Raw genomic sequence first — 27,772 nt, 5'->3', positions numbered from 1 at the left:
TTTAGATCATCATGTATGACACCAAGTTGCCAGTGCTTCCACCATCAATAATCACATCAGAGCACTTACCCTTATAATTACACCTAGTACAAAATAAACTCCTCCTTTTTCTAGGTTAAGTCTCACCACTCAACAATATCCTTTTATTAATAGGAAACTCTCCTCTTTTTGCATCCTTTGAATGTGATTAAATAACATCATCATCCACATGAGCAACCATTTCTTGATAGTTAGCTCTCCTATCTATCCTTCCTTGGCATTGAGGGCACTCATAGGCTTGATGGCCTTCTACATTATAGTGGAAACATACACCACAAAAGCCTCCTCTTCTAAAATCTTGTCTATATCCTATAGACCTCATCCTCTTTGGTCTCTAAAGTTTTTTTATGATGGGAGTTGTTAAAACACTCAATCCTTTGGTTTCAGTTGGTACCCATGTCTTCTTTTTTCTTTTGCTCCTCATTTTAGACTCCAAAAGATCTACCACAACCCCTTAGTCTTTGACTTAACCCTCTTTCCTTTCTATCAAAATTATTTTTTAGCTTATCCTCAACTTGCAAGGAAATTTGGTATGTCTCCTCAATACTAGTCATTCTAACAAGACTGAGCTCCTCCTAAATGTTAGGTCTTAACTGGGTAAACCCAAAATAATGGGTTCCACTTTAGTGGGATGAAGAATTTTTTTTTTTTTTTTGAAAAATTCAAAAATCACATACACCATACATTCACCTAAACATAGTAAACATTTTCACTATGAACATATTTTACAAAAGTGTTCGCTGTGAACATATTCACCATAAATTAGGAATATTCACGCAAACATTTGTAATTAATATGTTTGTGCAAACATGCCAAACGCAAAACTCTAACTTTAAAATGTCATCATTACCATTTTTTTGTGGAAATTTTTGAACTGCATGTTTGCTATGAACATATGTTTGTAGCAGAGATACTTTATATGTTCACTAAAAACACTATGTTCACAGCAAACATAGAAAATTACAAAAAAATTGGCCCTTTTTTCTTTAATTTTTTTGGCTCTTTTGACACCCATAATTATAGATGAATGATCTCCTATTATTAAATAAAGAGTTCCTAAATGTGCTACTCGAAGCAAGCTTTCCAATGACTATAATTGTAATACATATTTTAATCATTAAGACTTTCAAATATGAGTTTAACCCATCATAGTTTCATTACCAATTGAACATCAACTGACTTCGACACTTAAAGAAAATTAGTAAATTAGGTCAAATTTTTTTTAAAAAAATCTAAGAAATATCTTATTGAGATATATTTCTATTAAAAACAAAAAGATTTATGATAAATTGACTTCAAGTTATCTGTGTCAAAATGAACATATGTCTGAATTACGATTGGTGTCACTTCATAACTTCATAAACTATACAATATTCAACCAAATTGAATCAAACCAAATGCATGCTCTAGATATTGATCTCAAAAATCCAACATTGAAATAATTACCTCATTACCTTTTCTAGAAAAAAAGTTATGTGTGTCAAGCAAACTATCACTCTTTAAAAATATTGAATTCTATTATGTACCACTTTTCGGAGGAGAAGAAAAAATTGACATGAATAATTTTATTTTTAGATTAAAAAATATGGTTACAAAGTAGGAATAGAGTAGTAAAAATCACTAGTTTATGTGATCTTGAAATTATTTATAGTTTTAGAGATATAGTCACTCGAACATGAGGTTTGTTTCAAAAATATTGATTTAAGTGTCAAAATTGGTCAAAAAATGGAACCCGTTATCTTGGGATCACTCGACCCATCAAGGTAACAAGTAACCTTCTCTTTATTTTCTTGTGGATTCCTTGTCTAAATAATGACTCAGTAGAATTCCTTCATATATTCCTAGACAAATGTTCCTACTTTCTTTAAGCCTTGCATCTACTTGAACAAGTCAAGCTTGTAGTCAACAAGAATGAAGTACTTCTTCAGTTTATTCACCATATAATACCATTTTGTGATTTTATCCTTTCCTCTTCTATTCCTCTCTAACTAAATCTCTTTTCAACAAATTTTGGCATGGTCATTTAGTTTGGCCTTCAAAAACTTAACCCTAATATGGTCTTCAATATCATGATACTCAACATATTCCTCCAACTCATTGATCAAGTCAATCAACTCACCCAGAGTTATGAAAATATGTTGTCCATACATTTAGGCCTTTTTCTCATCTTGGACATGGCCCTAAAATGTTTCTCCTCCACTTCATTTAGGACTTCTCTTTCATACAAAATAATTCCTTCTTCTTCATTTTCCTTCTCACTTTCATAGTTTGCGACAAGATTCATCCCTCTATAGATCTCCTCTTGCAATGCCTAAAGTTCTCTAAAGGGTTCTAATCTCAAGGATAACACCTCTAGCCCTTCCAAAATACTCTCTTTGTGGAGGCATCACCTCACTATCTCAAAACCTATAGGCACATAGTCTTAGCATAAATGATCTCATAGTTGGTGCTCTATCTACACACTTAGGAACTTTCACTATAATACCACTTGATGAGGAAACAACACAAGAAAAAATGAAAAAATAGGAAAAAGAGAATTTTATTATCACAAATCATATTATATTAATTAATTACAACATTAATAGACACAACTACATTCCCTATAGTGTAACAATATTATGAAATTCTCTACAAAAACCCTTCTCATGTTACCTTCTCTATAACTTCACAAAAAGCCTTTACAATGAAAGAAATGACCTTAAGTAACCCAAATTAGGTGAAGTTATGAATATATATAAGAATATTCAATTTTTTATCCATTTCCAAAGAAAATGGTTCCAAAAGAGATGTCTAAAGTCTGTGCAAAATTTTAGAAGAATCCAAAAATTGTAGTCCAACTTCTAGGAGGCATAACTTTTGATCTAGTCCACTCTGATTGATGAACAATTTACATTTTTGGAAATATCTTTAAGTGCTCTATAACCATATGGACTAGATGAACCCATACCTTAATTTTTGTCCCATACAATGTGATTTATATCCATAGATATGACTTTGAAGCATTCTTAGGGGGTTTCTAGGCAAATTAAAAATACAATAACTTTAAAACTATAAAGCTTTTTGACCTAATTATTTTTTTGGAGTGGTTGAAATTATAAGTAAAATCATCCATACAACTTACAACATCTCACTAATCATAATTATAGCTCAATTTAAAATGTACCTATTTTCTACACTATGACATATCCTAAGGTGCTTAAAAACTCTAACATTTTTCATGTGAAACTATGAGATTTCGAATCTCTAATTGGCCCAAATGGTTATTGATAAATAAAAACAAATTAAATAGAAACTAGCACTAAGCATATGTTCAGGTGATTAAGGATTTTCCTTATGGCACTGGATGCTCCTTCATCTCTTCTACTCACCCACCTTTTGTTTATTTCCTTCCCCATCCATTTTCCATTTCATCTCCTCAATTTTCCCTTCTAATGCTCCATATTTTAAATTTGACATTTTGATGGAGTGAAATGTTCATCCATCCAATCTTAACAAGTAAAGAGAAATTTCTTCAGTAGTTTCTAGAACATCATGAGGAGGATCAATGCTCGGGTATCTGATGTCATTCCTTGTCAACTTAACATGGAACTCCTATACATCCACCACTTGCAACATAGGAATTTTTGCTTTCCTAGTTTATTTTTCCAACCAAAAGACTTTATCCCTTTTTTCAAATTGTTTCATGCTGGGAGATAAGTCATTGGTCTCTTTCCCTTCAATATCTCTTGGAGAGATATGCACATCATGATGAATTAATCCTTCATAATCAATAAGCCTCATGGATTCTCTAGGTTCTTAATCATCCATTTTATTTTGAGGGGTCCTTTTTCAATATTAGTAGTTGTAGGGGTACTCAACTTGTCCTAAGTAATATGAATATCTTTATCTTTTACCATGGTATGAGTTCTCTTGTTTTGAGCTGAACAGAAAGAGGGAGGGGAACCTAGGACATTTCCACCTCCAAATAGTCTTTCCACATAATTTTTTTAACTTCTTCTAGGTTATTTTTTTCCATCTCCACTTCACCATACCCATTAACCTCTTCTTTATCTGTTTCATACTCACCACCTTATTCATTTTCATAGACAATTTTAGCATAATTAACATTAGCCTTCATCCATTTATTGGAACCAAGGGAGTTCATCACTAATTCCCCTTACCTAGATTCTTACCAATTTGTTCCACCATTTTCTTTAGAACTAGACCAAGGATAGATTTTTCGACATAACTCTATGTCATCCACATTTAAACCTTGATGCTTAGTGGGTTTTTTCTTGGATTAGACCTTAATAAATTTATACTATGAGAAAAGAACACAATAGGTAGAAAGTAAAATACACCATTTTTAATACCTTAAGTGGTTTAAATGTACAATATGGTACAAGTATAGGCCCTATCATATCACCCATCAAGTAAAATACATTCCATTACAATAGTGAGAGCATTCCTCCACACTAACCTAATAGAAGCAATATCATTAATACCACACTCCTGTTTAATCATCTAACAATTAGTTTCTTTGAGGAATTTTTTAAGAGCCATTTTAGAATACTTGAGATCCCAAAAGAGAAGATTGCCTTTTTCATTGAGCCTTGTACTTTCTATCATAAATGCAACATTGAGTTGAAATTTCCTCTCTCCTATGTTGACTTCACTGTTATTCTATCCTTTCAAAAAAAAAAATGTGACTTCTATCTTGCCATTATCATCTTCTCCATATGAGTAGTGAGACCCCCTTCTACCAATTTCTCTCACATTTCCTTCCCCTTTCTTCATTTCCCATAGCTACTAGGTTCCCTCTTCCTAATTTTTTAACATAATTTAGCAACTTGTAGAGCCAACTTCTTAGATAAATAAAAAATTAAACAAACTTCAACAAAAATAAATAAAACAAAATCTACCCATCAAACATGTGATACAAATATTATTACACTATTCTAGCTCAAACACTTCTGGAAATTATTACATTTTATTTTCCAAAGTGCTTCTATTCTAAATAGAAATAAATTAAAGGACTTCATTTTTGCTTGATTTCTTATCATGATTAATAAAAAAATCTTGGTTTTATAATTATCCTTATCCTTGTGGCTACATGACAAGATGATTCCCTTTTTAACCACCATGTTGGTAGGTGAGTTAGCAACCATATTCACCTTTGTAAATAAGTGGGATATGTAAACTTTGTTAGCTTTAAATAAGCCTTTATAATATTATCAATGGACCACAAAGGAATTGAGACTATAGAAAGATACTTTAGAATATTTAGCTATTTCCCTTATATCCATTTTCCCTTAGCTTTGATATTACATCTTAATTTTAACCAATAAAGAAGACTCATAGCTTCAACTAAGTGATTGGTTTAGATACCAAGCAAAAATGCCATAGGTTTGAGCATAGTTCCCAAATCATCACTAAAAATAGTACCACAACTAGTTAGAGTTGGATTTCCCTTAGCACAATTCTATTAAAGTTCATCTTTATCCACCTCATCGAAGGATGATATCATCTTGCATTTTCCCTTTTATTTTAACTACAATACTATGATCCTTCAATATACATAAATTTATTCTAGAATCAAAATCCAGTTTCTCCATATACATAGTATTATAATTTCCAATAATATTATGTTACATATGAAGTAAAAAAAATGGGTAAGTTTGAACTTTATCAATAAATATGTTGTCATTCCTTTCCTTCCAAAGAACTTGAATCAATGAGTGAAAACTAACATCCAGAGACTATTTTTAATGTTACCTTTAAAGTCTTTCCACATTTACCAAAGATTCTTAATGTTCTCAAATTATGTCCAATTTAGGTTCCAAATTTTAAAAATCTTCATTTGAGTATCTTAGGAAAATGGGAAAGAGACAAAAATATAGTTCACCAATTTAACCTAGGATACACAAAGAAAACATCTATTAGGAAAATATATACCTCTTTTATTGATATTTTCCAATGTTGGAATATTTTCTTATAGGATTAGCCACTAAAAATGTTAATTTAGTGAATGAATCTTTTTTTCCAAACTAAAGCCCATATATAAGGACCGTCATCAATGACTTGAATTGTTATGAAGGAACTCCATCCTAAATCAAAGCATCCTCAAAATCAAGCCAAAGGGAAAAATAATTGAGATTGGTTTAGATATTTTTTTAATAGGGAGGGATTTATTCAATTATCACCCACTTCCCTCCATGCTAGTAATTACCCACCCTAGAACCATACATCTGAACATGTCTCTCTATAATTGGATTAGATGCAACAACAAAGGATAGAGGTTTATTCAAAATCCACCAATCATCCCAAAAGTTAATTTAGTTTGGCCATTACCCACCTTCCATCTAACATTAGGCTTATCTATTTCTCTAGGTTGTTCGATACCCTTTCTAAAAACCAATCCCTACTTACTTTCTAGATGTTGGGAATGTGTAGAATCATGGTCAACCAAAATATGCTCTTAAGTGGAAATAAAAAAATTAAAAAATTAGGGTTATGTCAACTTGACGTGCAATTTTCTACTTGTTATTAACTTTATATCAAAATGTTGAGAGAAAAGAATCTCTAGCAAATTGAATCTAGTTTCTAAACTACTAGGACTTATCTCAAAAATAAAATAAAATTGATTGGTCAAAATAAGAAGTAGACCTATGTATGACCACCCTAATCAAAATCAAATGATAACATTTTTAAATAATAGTTTAGATATATGTGATATGCCTTGAAGTGACACATATTTTTGGGTATTTTTTATTCTAAATTAAGAATAAATAAATAATTGTTGAATTTAGTATTTTTGGAATAAAAAAACTCTCATGTCTAACCACCTTAACTAATTCAAATCTCTAAAAAAATCAAATTTTTATTTTTTTTCCTTATAGTAGAAGAAACATAGAATGTGTTGTATCTTTTGGATTTAAAAAATGTTGTACCATTTAGAAGTTATAGCTATTTTTCAAGTAGTGTGTCAGTCAACACTTTATATGTAACTCCATTAGAAAATAAGTAATAATTAAGTATTAAACTCATAATTTGGAAAACCTTACATTTATGGAAAGATAAGAACATTCTTAAAAAACCCATTTTATTTCATCAAATTTTGGTAAAAAAATGTCGTTAGCTACATGTTTGAAGTAAAAATCACATAAAAATAGGCTAAAGGCACATTTTTAGGATGTTTTTAAAGTTGACCGTATAGGTTTGGCATCAAAAGATATAGTAGAACTTATAAAGATATTAATTATTTTCATTTAGTATTAGGGTGGGTGGGAAAAAAGTTGGAATATATTTTGAAATGGTTTGAGATATTTCAGAACTACAAATTTTTCAAATCGCCACTTTTTGGCACACCATGATGTTGCACATACCATATCATGAAAATTTTCCAACATAGGAAAACCTTTTAGGCATTTACTTCTCATTATACTATTATAATCTTTCCTTTCTCCATAAATCCCCCATATTTACTTAGCCATAAGAGAGAGATTTATATTCTTAATAGATCCGACTCCTATTCCCCCACTCATTTTTGGACTACAAACCAAATCCAAGGTTAGAAATGCAAGTCTTCTCTTTTCTTCAAAAATATACCAAAGAAAAGGTTTTTAGATTCTTTCTATGAAATCTTGGTACTTTCCTAGGATTATGAACAAACTTAAAGCATACACAAGATGACTTTGAAGAGTTTATTTAATTAACTACAATTTTCCATCCTACCTTAGAAGATATCTTTTCCACCTAACCAACTATCCTTGCAATATTTCCACCATAGATGATAGAAAAGAACTAGGGGATTTTAATCCAAGGGACAAACCAAGATAGGAAGCCAAAAAAGTCTCAATCTAATAATCTAAGATTCTAGAAATTCTACCTTGTCTAACAATAAAAGTGTTAATGAAGAATAGGGAACTCATTCCCAAATTAATGAGCTAAATCAATGCTAATGTATAGGTCAAAAGAAGTTTTATACATGCTTTTGAATCCTTGATCATTGTCTCTCTCATTGTTAGTCCCTCTTAAGAGTTTCTTCCTTTTAAAGGTTCAAATCTAACAATCTATTGGCAATGTTCTCATTTTCAGAAAAATATTTGGGGTGGGAAATTGTTGTTAGAAACCCTAGACAATAAATGAATATGTTTATACACACAATCCTTCAAACCTTTCATTCTAGGTTTTTCTTTGATAAAGGGTAATCTTATTAAAGTCATTATATCTTAATTTTTTAATGTTCTATGTTTTCTTGGTCACAAACTAATCATTGCAGGTCCTTCAATTTTAAATTCTCATTATATTATTCATGTGGTGGGCCCTTGATGTGAACTATTTTTTCAATTATTATATCAAAATTTAATCAAAGGTCATCACTTTTTCATTATGCAAAAGTGCAATGTTTTTAAGTTTTTTTTTTCTTGAAAGAAAGAACATGACACATATCTAGTGGGGCCATAGAAATGCAATAGTTTGAGCATTTGAATGAAAGCCATTACATTTAGATCAAATCAAGGATTGTCATTTATTCACTAAAGGAAGGTGTGAAAATTTTAACAAATGTGACATAGAAATAGAAGATATGTGGATAAAATGGGGCTAGAGTTGCTTCAAAGGGATGGCATCATCAGAGATTAATAGGTGTCACAATTCTATTTGACAATGGCTAAGAGCAAGAGTTTTTTTTTTAAGATTCATTTCAATCATTGATTGGGTGAGAATTAAAAAATATCAGATTATTTCTATGATAAAACACTCAATTTTTAACCAATACAATAGAGAGAGTTTATGAAACAAATCCTAGTGGACCTTACCCTTTAGTGAAGGTGTTATTTTTCATATCATCAATATTTCCAAGATCAACAATTGTCATAATGTTGCAATAAAAAGATGCATGCAGTTTAAAAAATAAGAGAAAGTGATAAGGCACCATGTGTCCTTTTAGGCCATATAAAACAAGGCTAAGATATTTTATCACTATCATCAAATCAAAAGCTAATCCATAGTTGTCATCTTTTTTCTATTAAAAGAGTGAGACCTTTAACTAATGCAATAATGTGACAAGATGACACATGTCCCTGTGGGTCTAGTTATATAAAGTATCAACAATATATCCCAACCATCTGATGTAGAATAGATCCATGGCTCTCTCTTTTTTGCTATTGAAGATAGTTAGGTTTTTAGCAAAAGTGACAAAGAAATAAGGTGCAACATGTCCAAGATTTCATGATCAATAGAGCAAGGATTTTGACAGGTAATTTTACTTCTAGCTAATGAGATACAATTGATTTGACTACTACATCAATAGGTAGAAAGATGATTTAGTGATAAGATTCAATTGAGTATGTCAGATATGCTACAATCTAATGGTTTACATTCAAATTCTCTTATAATTCATGCATACCATTTCTCTATAGAATCTTAATGGACAAATAAAATTTTCTCATGTGAATAAAATTCAAAAATATAGTCTACACATTGCTTTATATTCTACAAATGAATGATTGATTATCATAGCTAAGCAAAAAGAGAAACTATTCTAGTGCTAGAAGAGTGTGAATTATTGTGACAAAGGTAAATTATTATGACCAAGAAATTGCAATAATATTAAATTAATTCCTTACTCTTTCAAATAGAGAATTTTTTCTATGCTGAGATTTTTGTAATTGTGAAGATGTCTCCTAGAAGGGATTTTTCTAAGAAATTAGATAACCAACACATAAATGTTCATGATGATTTCTTTCAATAATTGAATGCTTTGACTAATAAAACTATTTAAGGTAAAGATATAATTCCTAAAATCCATAGAATAAAAGTAGAAAAGGGTTTATACGACAAGGGGAATCTACTTAGGAATGCATAGACATTCATGGCTGCTCTAGGATTATTTAAGAAATGGTTTCCTCAAATGAAACATGACACACCCCATAGAATTGTGTGGGAGTTTGATGTGGGAAAAGCTATTGTACCTACGGTACTCATGGATGTTGGTTTATTAACTATTCTTTCTCAGAGATATGACCCCATGCTATGAATGATAAGAAATCATTATGGAGATGGCCTATTTAAGGTGACAAAAAAGGTAATTAGGGAAGTTTAATATTAAACCTTAACACTTCCTTGCACAAAGACATTGATTTTGGGAAGCTGTAGTAAATTATGATGCATAGAGAATATACCCTAGGAGCAAGCCTCTTCAAAAGAATTTTACTAGGGTGGGAAATTTGGCATTGGTTACATCATCTATGCAAGAGCTTCTACTAAAGAAGTATTTCAACCCTAGGGACTAGGTCGTATTTTTCTCTCTATGTAAATCTTTTCATATTGATGAGAAAGAGAAGGAGAAAAATGATTAAACCCTTACACCACCATAAAACATGGAAACTATTTTTTGTTGTTAGGAAAGGAAAATTAGTTATCATAATAGGATACCTTACTTTTGAGGTTCATCCACTATGGGTATACCTAGACATAAAAAAAAAATTAAACTACTAAAAGAAGTCACCTATTCTTAAGTCAACCACCTCGTGGATTGAAGATACTAACACTTTTGTCCTTTTTGTAACTATGCTTTATTTAGGAAAAGTATCAGTTTCCCTCTATGCCTTAAGCTTGTTGCAACTCATCCTATATAAGTGAGTTCCCAAGGCTACAAGAAGGTTTGAGCTTTGATTTTGAATGAGTATGCAATTTTATATTTTAAGCCAGTCCATAGCTGCAAAGTGGTATTGTTTTAGAAATGCCATAAATGGAAGTAACAAGTTAGATTTTTGAATCTAATTTAAGTTTTTATGACTAAAGCTAACATTGTATTGTATATTTTCAAAGAAGATAATACAAAATAATTTACAGTCTAGTTACCCAATCTAGATCTTGTCTCTTCTTATGTTGTTTCTGATTTTTTGGAATTTGGTTATAATGTCTATTGAATTTTAGATATAATTCATTTCATATTATATCTTAGTACATATTTTGTTGATAATCTAATGGATTATCTAAATGATTGATATGAATTTGGGATAGTTGAAAGATCTCTGAAGAATATCATTACAAGAATGAGAATTTAGATTCAGTACTCTTCTCCTTTTCACAAAATGATAGGAGATATTTAGTTCTATGTTTCAAAATTATTTGAGGGACAACCCAATGTTCAAGGCACTAATCATATTTTAAATTGGAAAAATATGGATGGACTATATAGTATCAAAATTAATCAATAAAAGATATTTAAATTTCATTCCTATAAACTTGAAAGTATAGCATATAGTTGTTTTAAGGAGAATTAAGGTTTGAGGAGTTTTCCATCATGAATCCCTTTTTCATCCCTTAAAAAAGGAGAATAAGAAGAATTCATATGTTATTATGGAATTCATTGCAAAAAAAATTAATATATTAAATATTCATGAATTTATAGGTATACCTATTGGAATCTTGTAAAGTTCAAAGGGAGGAAGACAAAAGAAGTCTTAATAATTTGCACTATTGATTTTCTTTAGGAATATCCATTATGGGGTTTGGCTATCTCCTAGGTATCCTTTACATTTACAATAGGTAGATAAAATCTTGTCAAATGAAGAACCAACACACATTATCACCATGTCATCATAAATTTATTCATGCAAACACAAAAAATCCTATAAGGAAGATTTCAAGCCCTTAAGTATACCTAAAGGAACTCCAACACTCCATAGACAACCAAGAGATTCAGCCATAAGAGAAAATAGGATAGGTGAGATCAGGCCTCCCTACCACAAATCCTTTGAACATTTAAAAATCTTGGAAGAATCATTCACTAATATCACTATTGAAGATGTAGAAATCATTTTTTCAACAAGTTCAATAAACTAGTTTTAAAATTGAGAGAATAGAAATTCTCAATCCACATGGTCATAGGCCTTAGATAAGTCATGTTTTAGTAAGAATCCCTAAGTTTAAGATAATTCTATAGAGTGAATAACTTCATAATCTTTGATAATAGAATCCAATATTTGAAGACCAGGCACAACCATTTTTCTCCAAAGAAATGAGTGAGATAGAAAAGAAAGCAATCTTGAAGTTAGCACTTTAGAGAACACTTTATACACTGAGTTACACATGATAATAATTCTGAATTTATTCATAGATTTGGTACTAGCTTTCTTATGAATAAGGGAAATGAAATCTGAGTTAATTTCTTTGAGAAATTTATTAGATCTAAAGAATTTCTTATATATATATATATATATATATATATATATATATATATATATATAGATCACTCCACACAGCATCGTAGAAAACCTCAAGGGAAGAACATTGGGAATATGTCTAGCTCTAGTGACATTTACCCTTCAAAAGATAAGACCGGTCTCTTAATTATGTGAATTAACATCATAAAAATTAACACCAGGTGTTCTTCTCCTCTTTCAAATATTAGGGATAGACTTCATTAACTTATTTTGATAAACTAAAGACAATGAATTCTCTTTAGAAAGAAGGGTAGAAAATATCTAACAAACTCTTCCAAAATTTAGTTGTCTAAAGCTTTCACACAATTGTCAGTAATAATTCTAGATATTTTGTTGGCTTCTTTGTGCTTGAAATTTGTGATGTGAAAAAACCAAGTATTACTATCCTCATAATTTAACCACATAGCTCTAGATCTATGTCTTTAGAAGAGCTCCTATTTGGTGATAATGTCATGATATTTAACTAAATACTCCTTTTCTTTATCCCTTAGCTAAGGAATGGCTTGATTCTCTTGAATAGACTTCTGGATAACATCCAACATGGATTTGACACCTTTCCTTTTGCTAAAAGATATTTGCAAATACCTCCTTATTCTAGACATTGACTTTGCCTTTGGTAAATATTCAACTATTTAACCAATTTAAACATAGCATAACCATTAATTCAGATATCCCACTAATCTTGAATCTTAACTTTTAAATCAAGATATTCTAGCCACATTTTTTTTAAATCTAAAATGGGAGTTACTTTTGATGGAAATAGGTTCAACAACTATTGAGATAGGAAATCATCAAAACCAACTTTAGGTTGAGCAACAAGAGAATTATGAAACATGTTGATCTAGGCAATAGTAAAGAGAGATCTACCCAAATTAAATTGTATAATCTCATCACCAAATATGTGGTTTAACCTTGAGTATAATACAAACCTTAAACCTCAACATCCAATAGTGCTTGTGAATACATAAACCTCAATAGATGCATCCTACCATCAAGATGGTTGTGAGATCAAATCCCACAAACATAGAAGTATTGAAGATCCCCCTAACTAGCCATAGAATAGAGATATAAGAAATCCTAAAGACTGCTAATCTTTCCCAATAATCCAATCTATTAGCATTGGAGTTTATTCCATAAACATTGGAAAGCATGCATGAAAATTTAATCCTAATATGCTAAATCCAAATAGACAATAGGTTATTCCCATATAGATGTAAGTCACCTCGAACAATTCCTGGGTTCTAAAAGACAACAACACCTCTAGATGCTCCATGAGAACTACAACCCAACACTTTACCGTGTTTAAAAAAAGAAAGATTTTTCACTTCTTCCCTAGAAATCTTAGTTTTTTACACAAAAAGAACATTATGTATAGGATCCTGAACCACGTGAAAATTAAATCCTTTAATATTCAAAGACAAGATATTTATTTAGAACCTTTTAGACAAATCTCCTCGATGGTCAATTGTTTCCTATCCTCCATGTAAATATTACTTGCTAACTCTCTACTTTCTTTGTTGTTCTCCCTAACCAAACCATACTTGTTTCCTCCCACATCAAATTTGAACTTGATCTTTGTAACCATATTAAAGAAGGGACCAGCAGCTGCAAGCTTCTTATTTTTCCTATTGACTTCTACCCATTGGTTTTCATCTACATCATCAAACTCTAAGTAGTTGTTAGAGGGTAGAAGTATAAATTTGTTGTCTCACCTTTCAGGCTGACTTCTCAGAACGACTAAATTTGAGTATTTCTATCTAAAAATCTATTTTTTTAAACATATCATCTAGATAAATTCATTGTAGCTAAATGTGGTTTTATACTTTTCCAATTGGAAATGTCTATTAAATGTATGTTTCATACTAGTTTGTATCCAACTACTAAAGAAATAAAATTATTTCAAAAAAGTAGCGTTTCAATAACTCTTACTATTTTTTAAGATATTTTTTTAATAATATGTAAACACCATTTTATAGAACTCGGACTCAAGAATATTCTCATATAGAGTTTATAGTGTTTTAATTAGATATAGTATATTTTAATTAAAAAAATCTACAACCACGTATTTTAACAAGCGAAAAGATGTCAGTTTTGAGAAAGAAAAAAATTAGATTATATCAAAAAATCTTTAAAATGATATAATGTTCTAGAGGAGAGAGTCCTCTTCTAGAATGTATAATTATTCTCTTGGTTAGAATTTGTTTTGAAAAGTGTGGTGGGAGATGAAAACTATTGATTTCAAGTGAGTTGAGATTTCAATCCTTATAAAAGAGAAAATATAGGTCTAAATTTGATTTTTATTTTTTATTGTTCTTGATATATATGTTATCTATAACATAGTTTGAGATCAAAGGGAAATAAGTTTATTTCCATATAGACCCCTAATTTTTAGTATTTTTTAGCACCTATTAAATTACCTATAAAAATTAGGAAAACATATCAAGTCTTATTCCAAATAATTATTAAAAATTATAATCCTAAACTTCATCCATTTCTATACATTTCATTATTTTTCTTCATTTCTAAATTCAAAATAATAATACCAATGTTATGTCATTGAAGGTGAACAGTTATACTTTTGTAAGCCTTTTCCTTTTTACAAGGGTGACACGAGTTTGTGCTTTTACCCTGGAATGTTCAAGAAGCTAATTTTATGGAATTGCTAGAAAGTTGATAACACTAGGAAGCTAGAGAAAATGAGTTCAAGATCCTTTTGATCCAGTCATTAAAACTATCTCATCCATTTCCCTAGATTTTGATGCTACTAGACTAGGCAATACTACTTGAATAAAAATTTGACCTTCCTCATTGTCAATTAGCCAAAATTCACCATCTTCAAGTTCTTCTATTAGGACATCATCTACAACCATGCATATGAGGTCCTTACTCTCTTCAAAAGTCAAGTGAATCTTTGAATCCCCTAAACCTTTCTATCTAGAATCAAGAAGCTATTAATCCTCATTAGACGGTGCTAAGAGAGACAATGGAAAAATTGAATTAACCTTTGAGGAATCCAAAGGAGGCTCACAAAAGACTAATAATGGAATTGTGGCTGGGGAATCTCATGACTTCCACCCTACATTTGAGGTCCAACCAATGCGTTGATAGCCTCTTTTTTCTCTATCATACCTTTTTCTTGACTAGACAAGATTAGAAATAGGTATAGAGGGGGGCATCTAGGAAGGGTTTTAAAAAAATAAAGGAGACCCTTTAATCTTCCCCTTATGATAGCTTTTAGGCTAATGACTTATTTTTCACAAATAAAATAAGAGAAAGGAGAGGTATTAAAAATCAAATTCTTGTTCAAAGATACATTTATTTGAATTAATTGATATTAATGAAGGTAGTTTCTCCAATCTAGCTCTGTTGACATAAACTATTTTATATTGAAGTCTTAATTTAGTAGTACATACTTGTATCAATAGAGAGGATTTCCCCAAAACATCTCTCCATACCTTTAAAAACTTTCAAGCTACACAACTTTAGGAGAAAATACCCAAAAATCTAACCCATACTAGAATAGAGGAAAAATAAAGAATCATCATAGTTCCACTAGGGTGACTATTTTTCAAGTGGAAAGAGACATCCTACCAGACATCCAAAAGCCCATCACATAGAACATAGTCACAATCTTCTTTCTTAGAAAACTCAAAAGAAAGAAAATCCCTAGGAAGGGCTACAATCTCCACATGGCCTTTAAGATTTCAATTCCTTTTCAAAACACTTTAAAAAGCTTCAATATTCAATGTAGGACTTAAAAATATACCTATCAGACTTAATGGTAATGAGGCAATTAAATGATCTAGGAAAGGGTTAGGGATAAAGACACAAAACTTTTCATCTTAACAACTCACACAAATTGGGTCCTTTGGTAGTGGGATAGGGTTCTTAGCTTTGACATCCCCAAATAAGCTAGCCCAATATTTTGAAACTTCATTTGCCTTATTCTAAACATTGGGTAGTTCATTGTTTCCACAAGTAGTTGTAAGATAATTTGGAATTGGCTTCTCAAACTAAGATACCACAAGTTTGAGAACTTTCAATGGATCATTCTTAGAGCTTAGATTAGTGATAATGATCAACAATTAAGGAACTAAGGTACTTGGATCCCCGCCTAGGTCTTTCAAACCATCAAATCAATCTCCAAAAACCTAATAGATGATAGAGGATGTAGTAGAAACTACATAGCAGCCACAAGTATTTATTGTTAATAATACTCATCTATAATTAAAGTTGTTTAACTCTAACTCTTGTTATCCTCAAAATCTTGTAGTATTTAATGCTCCTATAGAATTATTTATAGTACCATACAAATCTTTATTTTCATATCACATATTACTTGCAAGATCCCCATGTAAACCATCATCATAATCTCTTAGAAACATCTCAAATTCAACATCACACATTTTATAAGAATTTACCTCTTCCACATCTTCATCTTTCTTTTCTTCTTTCATGTTGTCAACAAGACATGTCATTGATTTTCTTCCTTAACCTCCAACCAATACATTTCACTCTTCTTCTACTTTTGCAATCTTCAAATCATCTTCATCAAATTTAGTTTCACAAATCACATCATCTTCATCCTCTTCCTCTTCTTTTATATTGCATGCCTGAAACTCCAATGTATCATCTTTCTTTCTTACATCAAAACAAGTTTCATCATCCCTATTATGATGAATCACTCTTTTCTTTCATAATATTCTATTTCATTCAATTTCTTCTACAAATAAAGCGATGCAACATGTACAACTTCTTTATTTATTGCTCCGGTCTCTCAAGTTTTAGAATTCTAAAAACCCATCCAATCAAAAAAGTCATATTCTTCTTACTCTTCTCTATAGTCATGTCCTCACAAGGTAAACTTCACCCAATCCAAGGTCTTGTTTCACATTTCCTAACAATTGATGATCTATTTGCATGCTCAAGAACTCCTTATTTGAAAAACTTTAAATTCAATGCAAGATCCTAGTGAAAACTACCTTACAATCAGAAATCTCTCTACACACTCAAGAACTTATACTCTAATATCACTAAGGAAGAGTCATTCTAATACTATTAATAATTGCATCAAACATTAAAATATTATTTAGAATGGATAAGGAAATATAGTATACTTATAAAAATAAATTACAATATAAATGAATGATGTTATGTGTATTTGTGGGCGATCACAAGCTATGGTTCAATTGCTTATAATCCATTAAAAATAAATAGAAATTCATAAAACCAAAACCTTGAATGATGAATATTCTAGTTTTCCACAAAACTGTATTGAAGAATAAAATTAGGGAAAAAGACTTGGTGGATAAATATAAATCACCATAGTAAAACTATTTATATAATTGTGCTAATGTTTCAATAAATTTACTAGGATGGAATTGAGATACTTTTGCATACCCATTTTGTTGAGGTAACCTTGTAACCTTCATTAATCATGGTTATTGATATTATTGATCCCAAATTATAACATCCATTGGTTGAGTGGTTATAATATGCTCACTCATGTTGATTTATTTGTAATACACACACACACACACACACAATTAAAATTTATTTACATTTTTTCCATCTTATTATCATTTGAGTAATATTTTTGATGTATTAGATAGTAGCCAAAAAGGGGGGCTAACCTTGCAGTACAGAAGGTTGGAGACCAGCTGGTAGCTAACCCCTACTATCTAACCAATCCCTTTTCTACACATCAAATATATCTTAGCAGTTAACATCATAACAGGCTACTTCAAAATATTAGTATCAACCATACTACCCCTAATAAACATACTTTGCCAAAAAATAACCTAGCAACATAAATTATAAGTGATGCTATTAACACAATTAATGTCTACATTAACCAAAAGTGCCACATAGAGCATAGAGTTTACAGTTAACCATAACATAATAAAGATATAAATAAATATAAGCACGGGGGGTAGTTTCCCTCCTTCTCCTCTAGATCCTCCCCCTCCTTATCATCAGGATCCTGCATGGCTAGTTTCTCCACCTCCTCCTTGTTAGGTTTCTCCAGTAGAGTCTTGAACCAATAGTCCACCAGGAACCTATAGATGGAGTGGGTGGTCTCACCTTCTTTTCTAACATCCTTCTTCTCCTTGTTCACATGCAAGAAGTAAAGAGTGGTGGCTATCGAATGCATGAATTTTATATAGAAGTCAATGAGGGTTTCAACCTTTTGGCACAAAGATTCCTAATTGCTAGCCAAGTTATGTATAGATTTCTCTAGCTTGTGTAACTAGTTTTTACTTTACTCTTTCCCATGGCTATGAAGCCCCTTCTTCCCCCCACCCTTAGCAACATCCTTCAAAGGGGAGGTGATATCTTCCCCCAAGATTTTATCCATGGACAAATTGACTTTGAGGATGTTTGAAATCTGGGAAGGGTTAGGAACATCCTTACTTCCAGAGCTAGGACATACAGCCCTCCTCTTCCTCTTGATGGATCTCCTTTCACTCTATGGAATTAGAACTCACCTCTTATATTGAGGGTCTCTTAATTCTTCTATTTAATGATTTTTTTTGGACCTCCTTACAATTACTCCACCCAGTATTAGTATTAGAGTCAATAACATTGATGTTTTTCCTAGTACTCATGGGACTTTTCTCCACCTTATTCGAGGAAAAACTAGGACTAGGGTTCATGGAGACTTGGGGAGTAATAGTTACAAGGGGGTTAATAAGAAGATGCGGGTTGAGAGCAAGTTATCTAACTTATAGAGTTAAATCATTGCTAGTAAATAAATTTTTGCCCTCTAAGCTCAAAATGTAGACAATGATTCGATATGCCCAAATTGAAGAACAAAATGTACTAATAGTTGGATGAGTTATCATTGATTGATAACCCTCCTATAGATTGAAAGGCATAACTCCCTCATGAAAGGATATTCAATGAATGTAAATAACAACACATATCTTTAACCTAAAGATACAAAGGATTTCTATAATTTGTCCATCAAAAAGGAGTGAATGGAATTGCAAGGTTTACAATGAGATAATAAAAGAAAGATAAAAAGATAGCCATAGCACTACCTATTAATTCTTTCATGTTCCTAGAAGAGAATAGATAGAATGAAACATATCATCTTGCTTATCAGAGAATAAATATGTAGAACTCAAGATCCGACATACAAGGTTCATTTCTATTTCTAAAACATGAAAAAATTAAAATGGTATTATTTCATCCCTGCCATTACAATTAGATGCAAAAAAAAAAAGATATCAACTCTCTACATTCAATCGTACATTCATAAAATATTCTTCTTCCTTCTCCTATAGCTATAGAACTCTAGAACTAAAAAAGAAGAACATGCTACAAAGGAATTTTTCCCTTTTTAATGAATCTACCTAAAAAAGTTTGGGAACCACCACAACTTCCTACCGAACTCATTTTCTCTTCTCTAACACATTACAATAATAATTAATTCATATTAAAGAATTAATTATTTTACATTTCTTTTCCAATTTAACCTATTTCCAAAGACTTTCTCTATACAATTCTTCCCAAACATCTCATATTACAATAGTAATCAATTCTCTTAAAATAATTAATTATTTTAAATTCTCCTTTCAATTTATCTTAACCCCACAAAATTACCATTTATTAATTTTACTTTCAATATCACATTACAATAGAAATAATTAATTCTTTTGGAATTAATTATGTGAAAGATCATATTACCTTAAAAGCTTGATATTTAATTATTGAATTAATAAAATATAATACAAATAATTTATAATGTTTTTACTTTGAAGGTATTTTAATATTTTAATTGTTTGTGATGCATAATACTTAGGGTTTTAAAACCTTAGGTAACAAACATAAAGGCCTGGTGCAAGAAATAAAAGGGTCTTCCTTCCTCCCTTTTTCTCCTAAAATTAAACACACTATCCTACATTGAATGCAAAATAAGGTGTGGGAAGGAAATAAGGTCATGGTTCATAAAATGGTTTAAAATAGGAAAGTGTTAATAATATAACACCTAGAAGTTATCATTGAGATTAATGTAGAGCATAATTGTGTAGCACACTATGTCTCAAGGTTTGGGTAGGCCCTCCCTTGAAAATGCACCCCACATGCAAATAGGACACTCCTTAGGCTGGAAGGATTTCCTCTATCTTGTTGCATCATAAACCCTGACCTATTTACGTCAACTACTTCCCTTGAGAGACAACCCACCAACCATCATGATGAGGTCCTCCATGATTTCAAAAACCACCCCATTAATGCTCACCTTCCTATTACTCTAGGTGTTGACAAATTGTAGGGACATATGCTCCTCATACCCTTCAATGCCTTTCATGAATGTCAGCAATCCACCTTCCCATAGATAGACCCATTCCACCTCCCTATCTATGATATATTCCTTAATCTTATCTAGTTCAATGCGATCAATTGCACTATGTATTCACTAAGTTCAACTACCAAATCCTTAGCTTGCACTGAGATCCTCTTATTGTAGGACATAACTTGGAAGCTAAGAAATTTTAAAAATATAATGCTAAAAATGAACCTAATAAAGAAATCAATTTTCATCCTAAAATCACAAGGCTTCATGATTTCCAATCCCCCTCTAGCTGAAGCATATGTGAACAATACCTTTCCCATCAAAAGTAAGCATTGCCAACTATCCACTAAGTAAAACATAAGGAAATTTCCATTATGATTACTCATAGTGTCTATTCTTGGTAGTTTTATCATTCTGAACAAATCTACATGGATCGTCCTCTCACCATAGTAGTTATTGCTCATGGTGAGGGAACCCCAAATGTAAATAATCATAAAATCTTTCTAGAGATTAAAAAATTTATATTTTTTAATTCTTGGATTCTCCTGCCCACCTAGATCCAAACAAATACACCACCTATTGTACTTCATTATATTGTGCCACAAAGAGCATTTTTACTTTCCACCATCATTTATGTCGATGGTGGGGTTTGAATGATGTTGTCCCATTCCTTTATTCCTTCCACGTTACAAACAATTTTAGCCAAGTCATTTTCAGCTCTATTGCCTTCCTAATAGATGTCATCCACATGATTAGAAGAACTATCTTGGTTAACAAACTGATGGAGGTTATCATTGAGGCACCATTGAATTTCCCACATAGAGAAAATCTCTCTCCAAAGCTCCAAAGAAAAGGGACAATGTATGAGGAGGTGTAGAATGGATTTCACTATGTTGTGACATAACACAGTGTAGTTGGTCAATTAGAATCCTTTCCTTTGTAGATTAATTATCAATGGTGAGGATTTTTAATTAACGTTATCTAAGGTGCCTATGCATTTTTTTTTCTTGATCCTGATCATCATATCGTTTTAATGGAGTTACTTTAATTACAAAACCATTTGAATCTTTTTTTAATTATTATCATTGGTTTTGTTGTGCTTTAATGATGTTTTTAATATTCTTTCTCTAGGACATCATTTTGAATTTTTTTAATCATATCTTTGACATCTAGAGAAGAGGTTTCTCTCTTGTGGTTTTTCTCATTTCCTTTATTTGTGAGTGTTGCATTGGATTTATGTTATATAATGAATCCCATGTTTCATAGTTTTACATCATAAGTTGGACTTAAGTGTAGGGTATTGTAGTAAATAGATTTTACTATTTACATTCCTTAAATTCTAACTTAGGTAATCATTACTTATCAATGTATTTGAAGTTGTAAGACCATACATATTCTTTTTTGAGATCCTATATTGTCTCATATCTTATTTGTGACATTATAATAATGATGTTTATACATCTATTCTCTCTTCTAGTATCAATAGAAATACTGATATATCATCTCCGGTGTTGATCTAATACTCGTCAAGGACAATATATGAATTTTCTCCAAAGGATGGGTTCAAACACCAACATATTAACTTTATATATATATATATATATATATATATATGTATATGTATATGTATATGTATATGTATATGTATATGTATATGTATATGTATATGTATATGTATATGTATATGTATATGTATATGTATATGTATATGTATATGTATATGTATATGTATATGTATATGTATATGTATATGTATATGTATATGTATATGTATGTATGTATGTATGTATGTATGTATGTATGTATGTATGTATGTACATATATGTATGTATGTATGTATGTATGTACATATATATATATATCTGTATGCAGATACACACACACACACACACACACACACACACACACACACATATATATATACATATATAGATATATATGTATAGACATGTATGTATATAGATATATATGTATGTATATATATGTATATATATAGATATATATATGTGTATATATATATGTATATATATCTCTGTATATATATATGTATATATATATACATATACATATACATATATATATGTATATACACATATATACATATATATATATATATCCTTTCTTTTCTCCATTTGCTTGTATATTAAATAATTTAAAATTAATAACTTCTTGTAAAATAGCAAATGGAGGAAAGAGAGGATATATATATATATATATATATATATATATATCCTCTCTTTCCTCCATTTGCTTGTATATTAAATAATTTAAAATTAATAAATTCTTGTAAAATAGCTTACATTAACAATGAGCTGACTAAATTTAATGAATTCAAGTCTGATATTTTCAATACAATTTGATAATTATACTAGTAACAATAATTCTATATTACCCATCATTGAAATTTTGAAATTTAATTAGTGGGTTACATTGGTGCATGAGGACCATGTGAGAGATAAGAGTTGGATGTTGCATCAAATTGTATTGAAATTTTTCTATTGTTTCTCTTTTATGTATTTTTGTGTGTAAACCTAAATGTTATGCCTTTTTGCAGCAAGGTCTTTGCTTTACTACATTTTTTCTTCTTTATTTTTATTCAGCATAAGGGAAAAACTCAATAAAATTTTGTATTGTACTTTAGAAAAAGGAAAGGGATGGGTTAATACTCCAACTTTCACAAGGAACTTGACCATGACAACCATATTTTAAAAAATTGTGGGGGAAATTTATAATCTCCCAAAATATTTCATATCAGATCTGCAAAGTGAATTGACCATAACTACCACACCAACCTTTTTGACAAAATTCAACATTTGAAAAATGAATTGCCTCTAACCACCATGTCCACTTCTCAACAAATGCACATAGTACTATATACAAGAATTGATAAGCCAATTAAAAGATAATACAGTTATTCTTTGTTAGCAACTTAAATACAACATATATCTCAAACAAAAATAGATAAACAAATCTCAATTTTTATTGGTTTAATCATTTTAAAATTTGCCCCCTAAGGAACTAATGATATTAATCGTCATTATCAATAATAACAATTACAAAAGAAAAGTATCGGCCAAATAGGAAAACAAGCATATTTTACAATTTTTATTATTTAATAATTTATAACGCTTGCCTTTCTTTGACATTTTAACCAACTTTAGACATCATTAACTTTTAGCTTTAAATAATTTAAAGCTTCAACGTAATCTGCGAATCTCTCTCCGTTTTTAATGAGAAACTTTCCAACAATAATAAACACGATTTCGGGAGACTTTAAAACAGATGCAAACATACTTTTCAAACCCCTTTTTCAAGGAGCCCCACATGGACACTGTACAGTTCAAATATGCAATTTTGATTTCTATAGAATCTTGCCAGTGAAGAAAACTAATCCTGTGTTCTGAGAAAAGCAAAGCCTATCCACTTACCATGACAATATAAGAGGACCACAGATGAATCCTCTACCTTCCTTTTGTGAAATTTCTCTTGATTCTCTCAGCGCCTTTAACCATAAAAGCTGACGCTTACCCATGTTCAGTTAAATTAAATTAGATTTATTCAAAGAATCTAATGGGAACCACCAACTCAAAGAATTGCAAGCACTGATCACTATCTGAATTAAGTTGCTCAACATATGCCCACTTAAAATTGTCAAAATGTTCTTAATAATGCATCGTGATTTTTTATGTAATTCCATATAATAGTTGAGATCTACAAGGAAAATATAATCTATGATATTTTTCCTGTACCCACATATTCTTCTCTATACCTAAATAGATATGAAGTATATACCACTTATGATAATAAAAATCAAACTTATCATTTCTGCAAGTAATCTTTGATACATTAATTTGTTGGTAGACGACTTATGACGTGACGGTACATCTATGTATTCGGTTTTTATGGGCCTTAAATAACATTGTAAGTGTGAGCATTGTAGAGACTAATATTTGTTAGGTGACATTTGGAATGGCATCGAATAAAATCATTTGAGATCAATAAAGGAATCCCTCACGCGAAACGACAAGTGAAAAAGCTGGCCAGCCCGTTGTGTTACTTAGACTACAAGTAAAATGAAGTATTCATGTTCACGAAATATGTCTTGTGGAATAGTACAGTAGATAAGGATTGTCAAAGAAGCCAGATTTTCCTTTTTATATGAGATGACACTGAAAACGTTGATAGCAAGTGAAGAAGAATATTTATTTTCTATTACGATTAGCAAGAGCAGTAAACTTCCGTCCTTCATGATAAAAGGGCTGCAGATAAGGGAGAGTTCTATGTCCTTGAAAAAAAAAAAGAACCACAATAGAGGAAGAATTAAGTTAGGCTTATTAGCTTTGTAAAGGTTAGAGTAAGATTTTAGCAAGCGTCATGGCAGCTCCCCAAATTTCAAGTAAACTAGGAGAGGAGATTCAGCATTTCAGTCATCCACAACATCCTCTATATCTCACGTTTGAGCAATTCTCCTACATTTGCAGCGCTTGCAAGGAATATGGAGCGCGATTCAGTTATAGGTTTAGCTTTATGACTTGTTTTATTTTTCTTGTTTTCTTAGAAATCAAAGGGTTCGACCCTGAATTATTTAATATTAGCAGTACTGTTTTTTTGTTACATTGTAGTTCTGAATAGTTTTATCTCTCTCTTTCTGATGTTTTTATTTCTTCAATCATGGATAAAGCGCTTGTTCTTATGATTATTATGTATCGGTTTCCCTGTTTTTATGATCTGTCAAAGAGAAGTAAGGAGTGCTTGAATTTAATCCTTGCCTTTTATTTGATCTTTATATTGCATCATTTTCAGGCCATATTCTGGTCTTGATTCTTTAAAAGGGAAGTTAAATTAAAGAAACAAACTACCAAAGTGTTTTTGATGAGCAATTAAGAAGTAAGCTTTGTGAATGTTTTACAACTTTGGAAGCTCCTTCAATGAATAATGATATGAAAGGCATGTAGGTCATTTCACCAGCAAGATACAAACATCTTGAATAATACAGAACAAATTCTACGTGCAAAATGTGGAAGTTAACAGAAACTAGAAGGGATTTCGGTTTGTGTGGAGAGTGGGAAGTGTAAAACGTTTTAGTAAATACCCGCAATTTTCTCTCTTAGAAATTGCAAGCATAAACAACGTTATGTAGAGTAAGATGAAGTCTTTTTGAAAAGATGGATAGGATCTGCTGCTTCTTATGATCTTTGTAAAAGTTCTACAATTTCTCGAGTGCATGTAGCTTTGACCTGCTCATCTTTTCTTTCAATCTTTCCTAATAGTAAATAAGAATGCTTTATTAAAAATTATAATTTTATTTAAGTTAGTTTCTAGCTAATAATATATAATTTAAGTTAGTTTCTAGCTAATAATACAGTTTGGGTGCTTGAAGAAAAAGAGAATCACCAAGCATTTAAAAAGAAAGATTAGTCTCATTCGTAGATCACTCAGGAAGAAAGGAACCTTTTAAAGGATGGCACATTTGGGTAAACACTTTCAACCTAAATGTCTTACGTCTTCTGAGGAACTGCTATTGCATGTTAACTAATGGGCATGTCTTATTCATAAGAGTTTAATTGGTCATCTTTAAGTTTGAAAAGAATAACATAACTTTAACTATTTAATATTTTAGTTTAAGAATCAAGCTTTAGTATGTGATATATAAACCATAGAAACTTAATTATATGATTAGTCCCTTGTCGACAGACCTTGTGATGTTTACAGTCGAGAAAAGTAGTGCAGTCGAATACATTTACAGATATATTAGAAATAATTTACTAGTTCTACTTTTCAGAAAGCAATCTTAGATATCTTACATTATTATAATTTTAAGAAGTTCTTGTCTAAAACTAACTATTCTATTCCGTTGGACAAAGGTGTAATGAGTGCGACATGAACATGCACGAGTTTTGCGCCAAGGCGCCACAAACATCCTCCCACCCATACCACAGTAACCACCAGCTCGTCTTCCAGGGCAAACAAGGAGGCCTGAAGAAGACAAGATGCGAGATTTGTGGAAAGGCCACAAAGGGCTTCGCCTTCCGCTGCGCAACCTGCTCTTTCGCCATTCACCCTTGCTGTTCCCAGCTCCCTACCGAGCTCACCATTAAAGAGCATCCTCAGCACTCCCTCAAGCTCTTGGCCGGCTCACCAATATCTGGAAGCTCCCCTTACACATGCAATGTATGCAACAAAAAGGGCACAGCGTGGGTATATTACTGTGCTCCATGTGACTTCTATCTCCATGCTCTCTGTGCGAAAGGTGTCATAAATGGGCTGGAGGAGCAGGGAATCACTGTCCCGACTAAGCTGAGCAAGGTTGCTAGGGCTGCTCGTTATGCTTCGCAGGTTGTTCAAATCTTTGTGGATGGACTTGTTGAAGGACTCGGGGAAGGTGTTGCGGATGCTATTGTGGATACCATTAGTCGCGAAGTGATTCTTCCCATCACAGATGATGGTGCTAAGCGTGGGGAACATTAGTTTCTTTCTTCTGCCTTTCTTAATGTTGATTCAGAGCTTTGTAATAAGTTTGTTGCCTTGTATATCTTTACAACTATCTACCAAATCTCAGTAATAGCCGAGAAAATCTGCTAGAGCTAATGTCATTAACTTCGCTAAGCAAGGCTTTGGAAAAAAGCAAGCATCTGTGTAGAAAGCTGACGGTGAGCTCTTCATAGCCAGATAAGCATCATATATTCCACCGTATGGGAGCTTTGTCATTAAATAATTGTATAATGTTTGTTGTTGGTGTTGCTGATCACTAATTATTGGCTTGATTATTCTAATTTGGATGATTTGGGAGCACAGTGTGTTGGAATTCTATCACTTGTGTACTGCCACGCTGATGACAAATATTTATCTTTATAGAATAAAGTTGTTTTGCTTTTAACTTTGGTCTGGATCCTTTGGTGTGAAGAGGATGGCCGTATGCTATAAGTGTATGGGGCCATGTTTGACTGAAAACCTTATGGTGAAAAGAACTGATAAAAGTTATATTGCATGTAATGCTTCACAAATGATTGTGAAATAAAAATTATATTGAAAAGATCGTACAAAAGTTATATGACACATATTGCTCCAGAAATGATTGTGGAATGCCACACTGTGGTCAATTCATTCAAATTTAAATCATTTCGGAGCATAATTATAGCAGCTCATGGTTGTGGAATTTGTCGATATTAAGGTAATTCGCTGTTTGAAGTTTCAGATTGGTTTATTGTTGTCCAGATTTTTA

General features: G+C 31.3%; 1 protein-coding gene across 1 annotated transcript; it reads left to right on the top strand.

Annotated features, from left to right (window-relative positions):
- Positions 1 to 24,716: 24,716 nt before the first annotated feature.
- On the top strand, positions 24,717 to 27,427 carry LOC149563564 (protein VACUOLELESS GAMETOPHYTES-like). The gene is made up of 2 exons (XM_089826773.1): positions 24,717 to 25,067; positions 26,415 to 27,427. The coding sequence occupies exons 1-2, from the start codon at positions 24,925 to 24,927 to the stop codon at positions 27,016 to 27,018; spliced, it is 747 nt and encodes a 248-aa protein (XP_089682899.1). The 5' UTR covers positions 24,717 to 24,924; the 3' UTR covers positions 27,019 to 27,427.
- The last annotated feature ends 345 nt before the right edge of the window (positions 27,428 to 27,772 follow it).

Source organism: Cupressus sempervirens, chromosome 4 (genome assembly GCF_028749045.1).
Source record: "Cupressus sempervirens isolate cs-2001-9-10 chromosome 4, ASM2874904v1, whole genome shotgun sequence".
In the NCBI taxonomy this organism is placed as follows: Eukaryota; Viridiplantae; Streptophyta; class Pinopsida; order Cupressales; family Cupressaceae; genus Cupressus; species Cupressus sempervirens.
This window is presented reverse-complemented; position numbering and strand designations above follow the sequence as displayed.

Coding starts and splice junctions, on each gene's coding strand:
- LOC149563564 (XM_089826773.1), top strand. CDS start 24,925: ATGGCAGCTCCCCAAATTTCAAGTAAACTAGGAGAGGAGATTCAGCAT. Junction 25,068..26,414: donor GGAGCGCGATTCAGTTATAG/GTTTAGCTTTAT, acceptor CGTTGGACAAAG/GTGTAATGAGTGCGACATGA.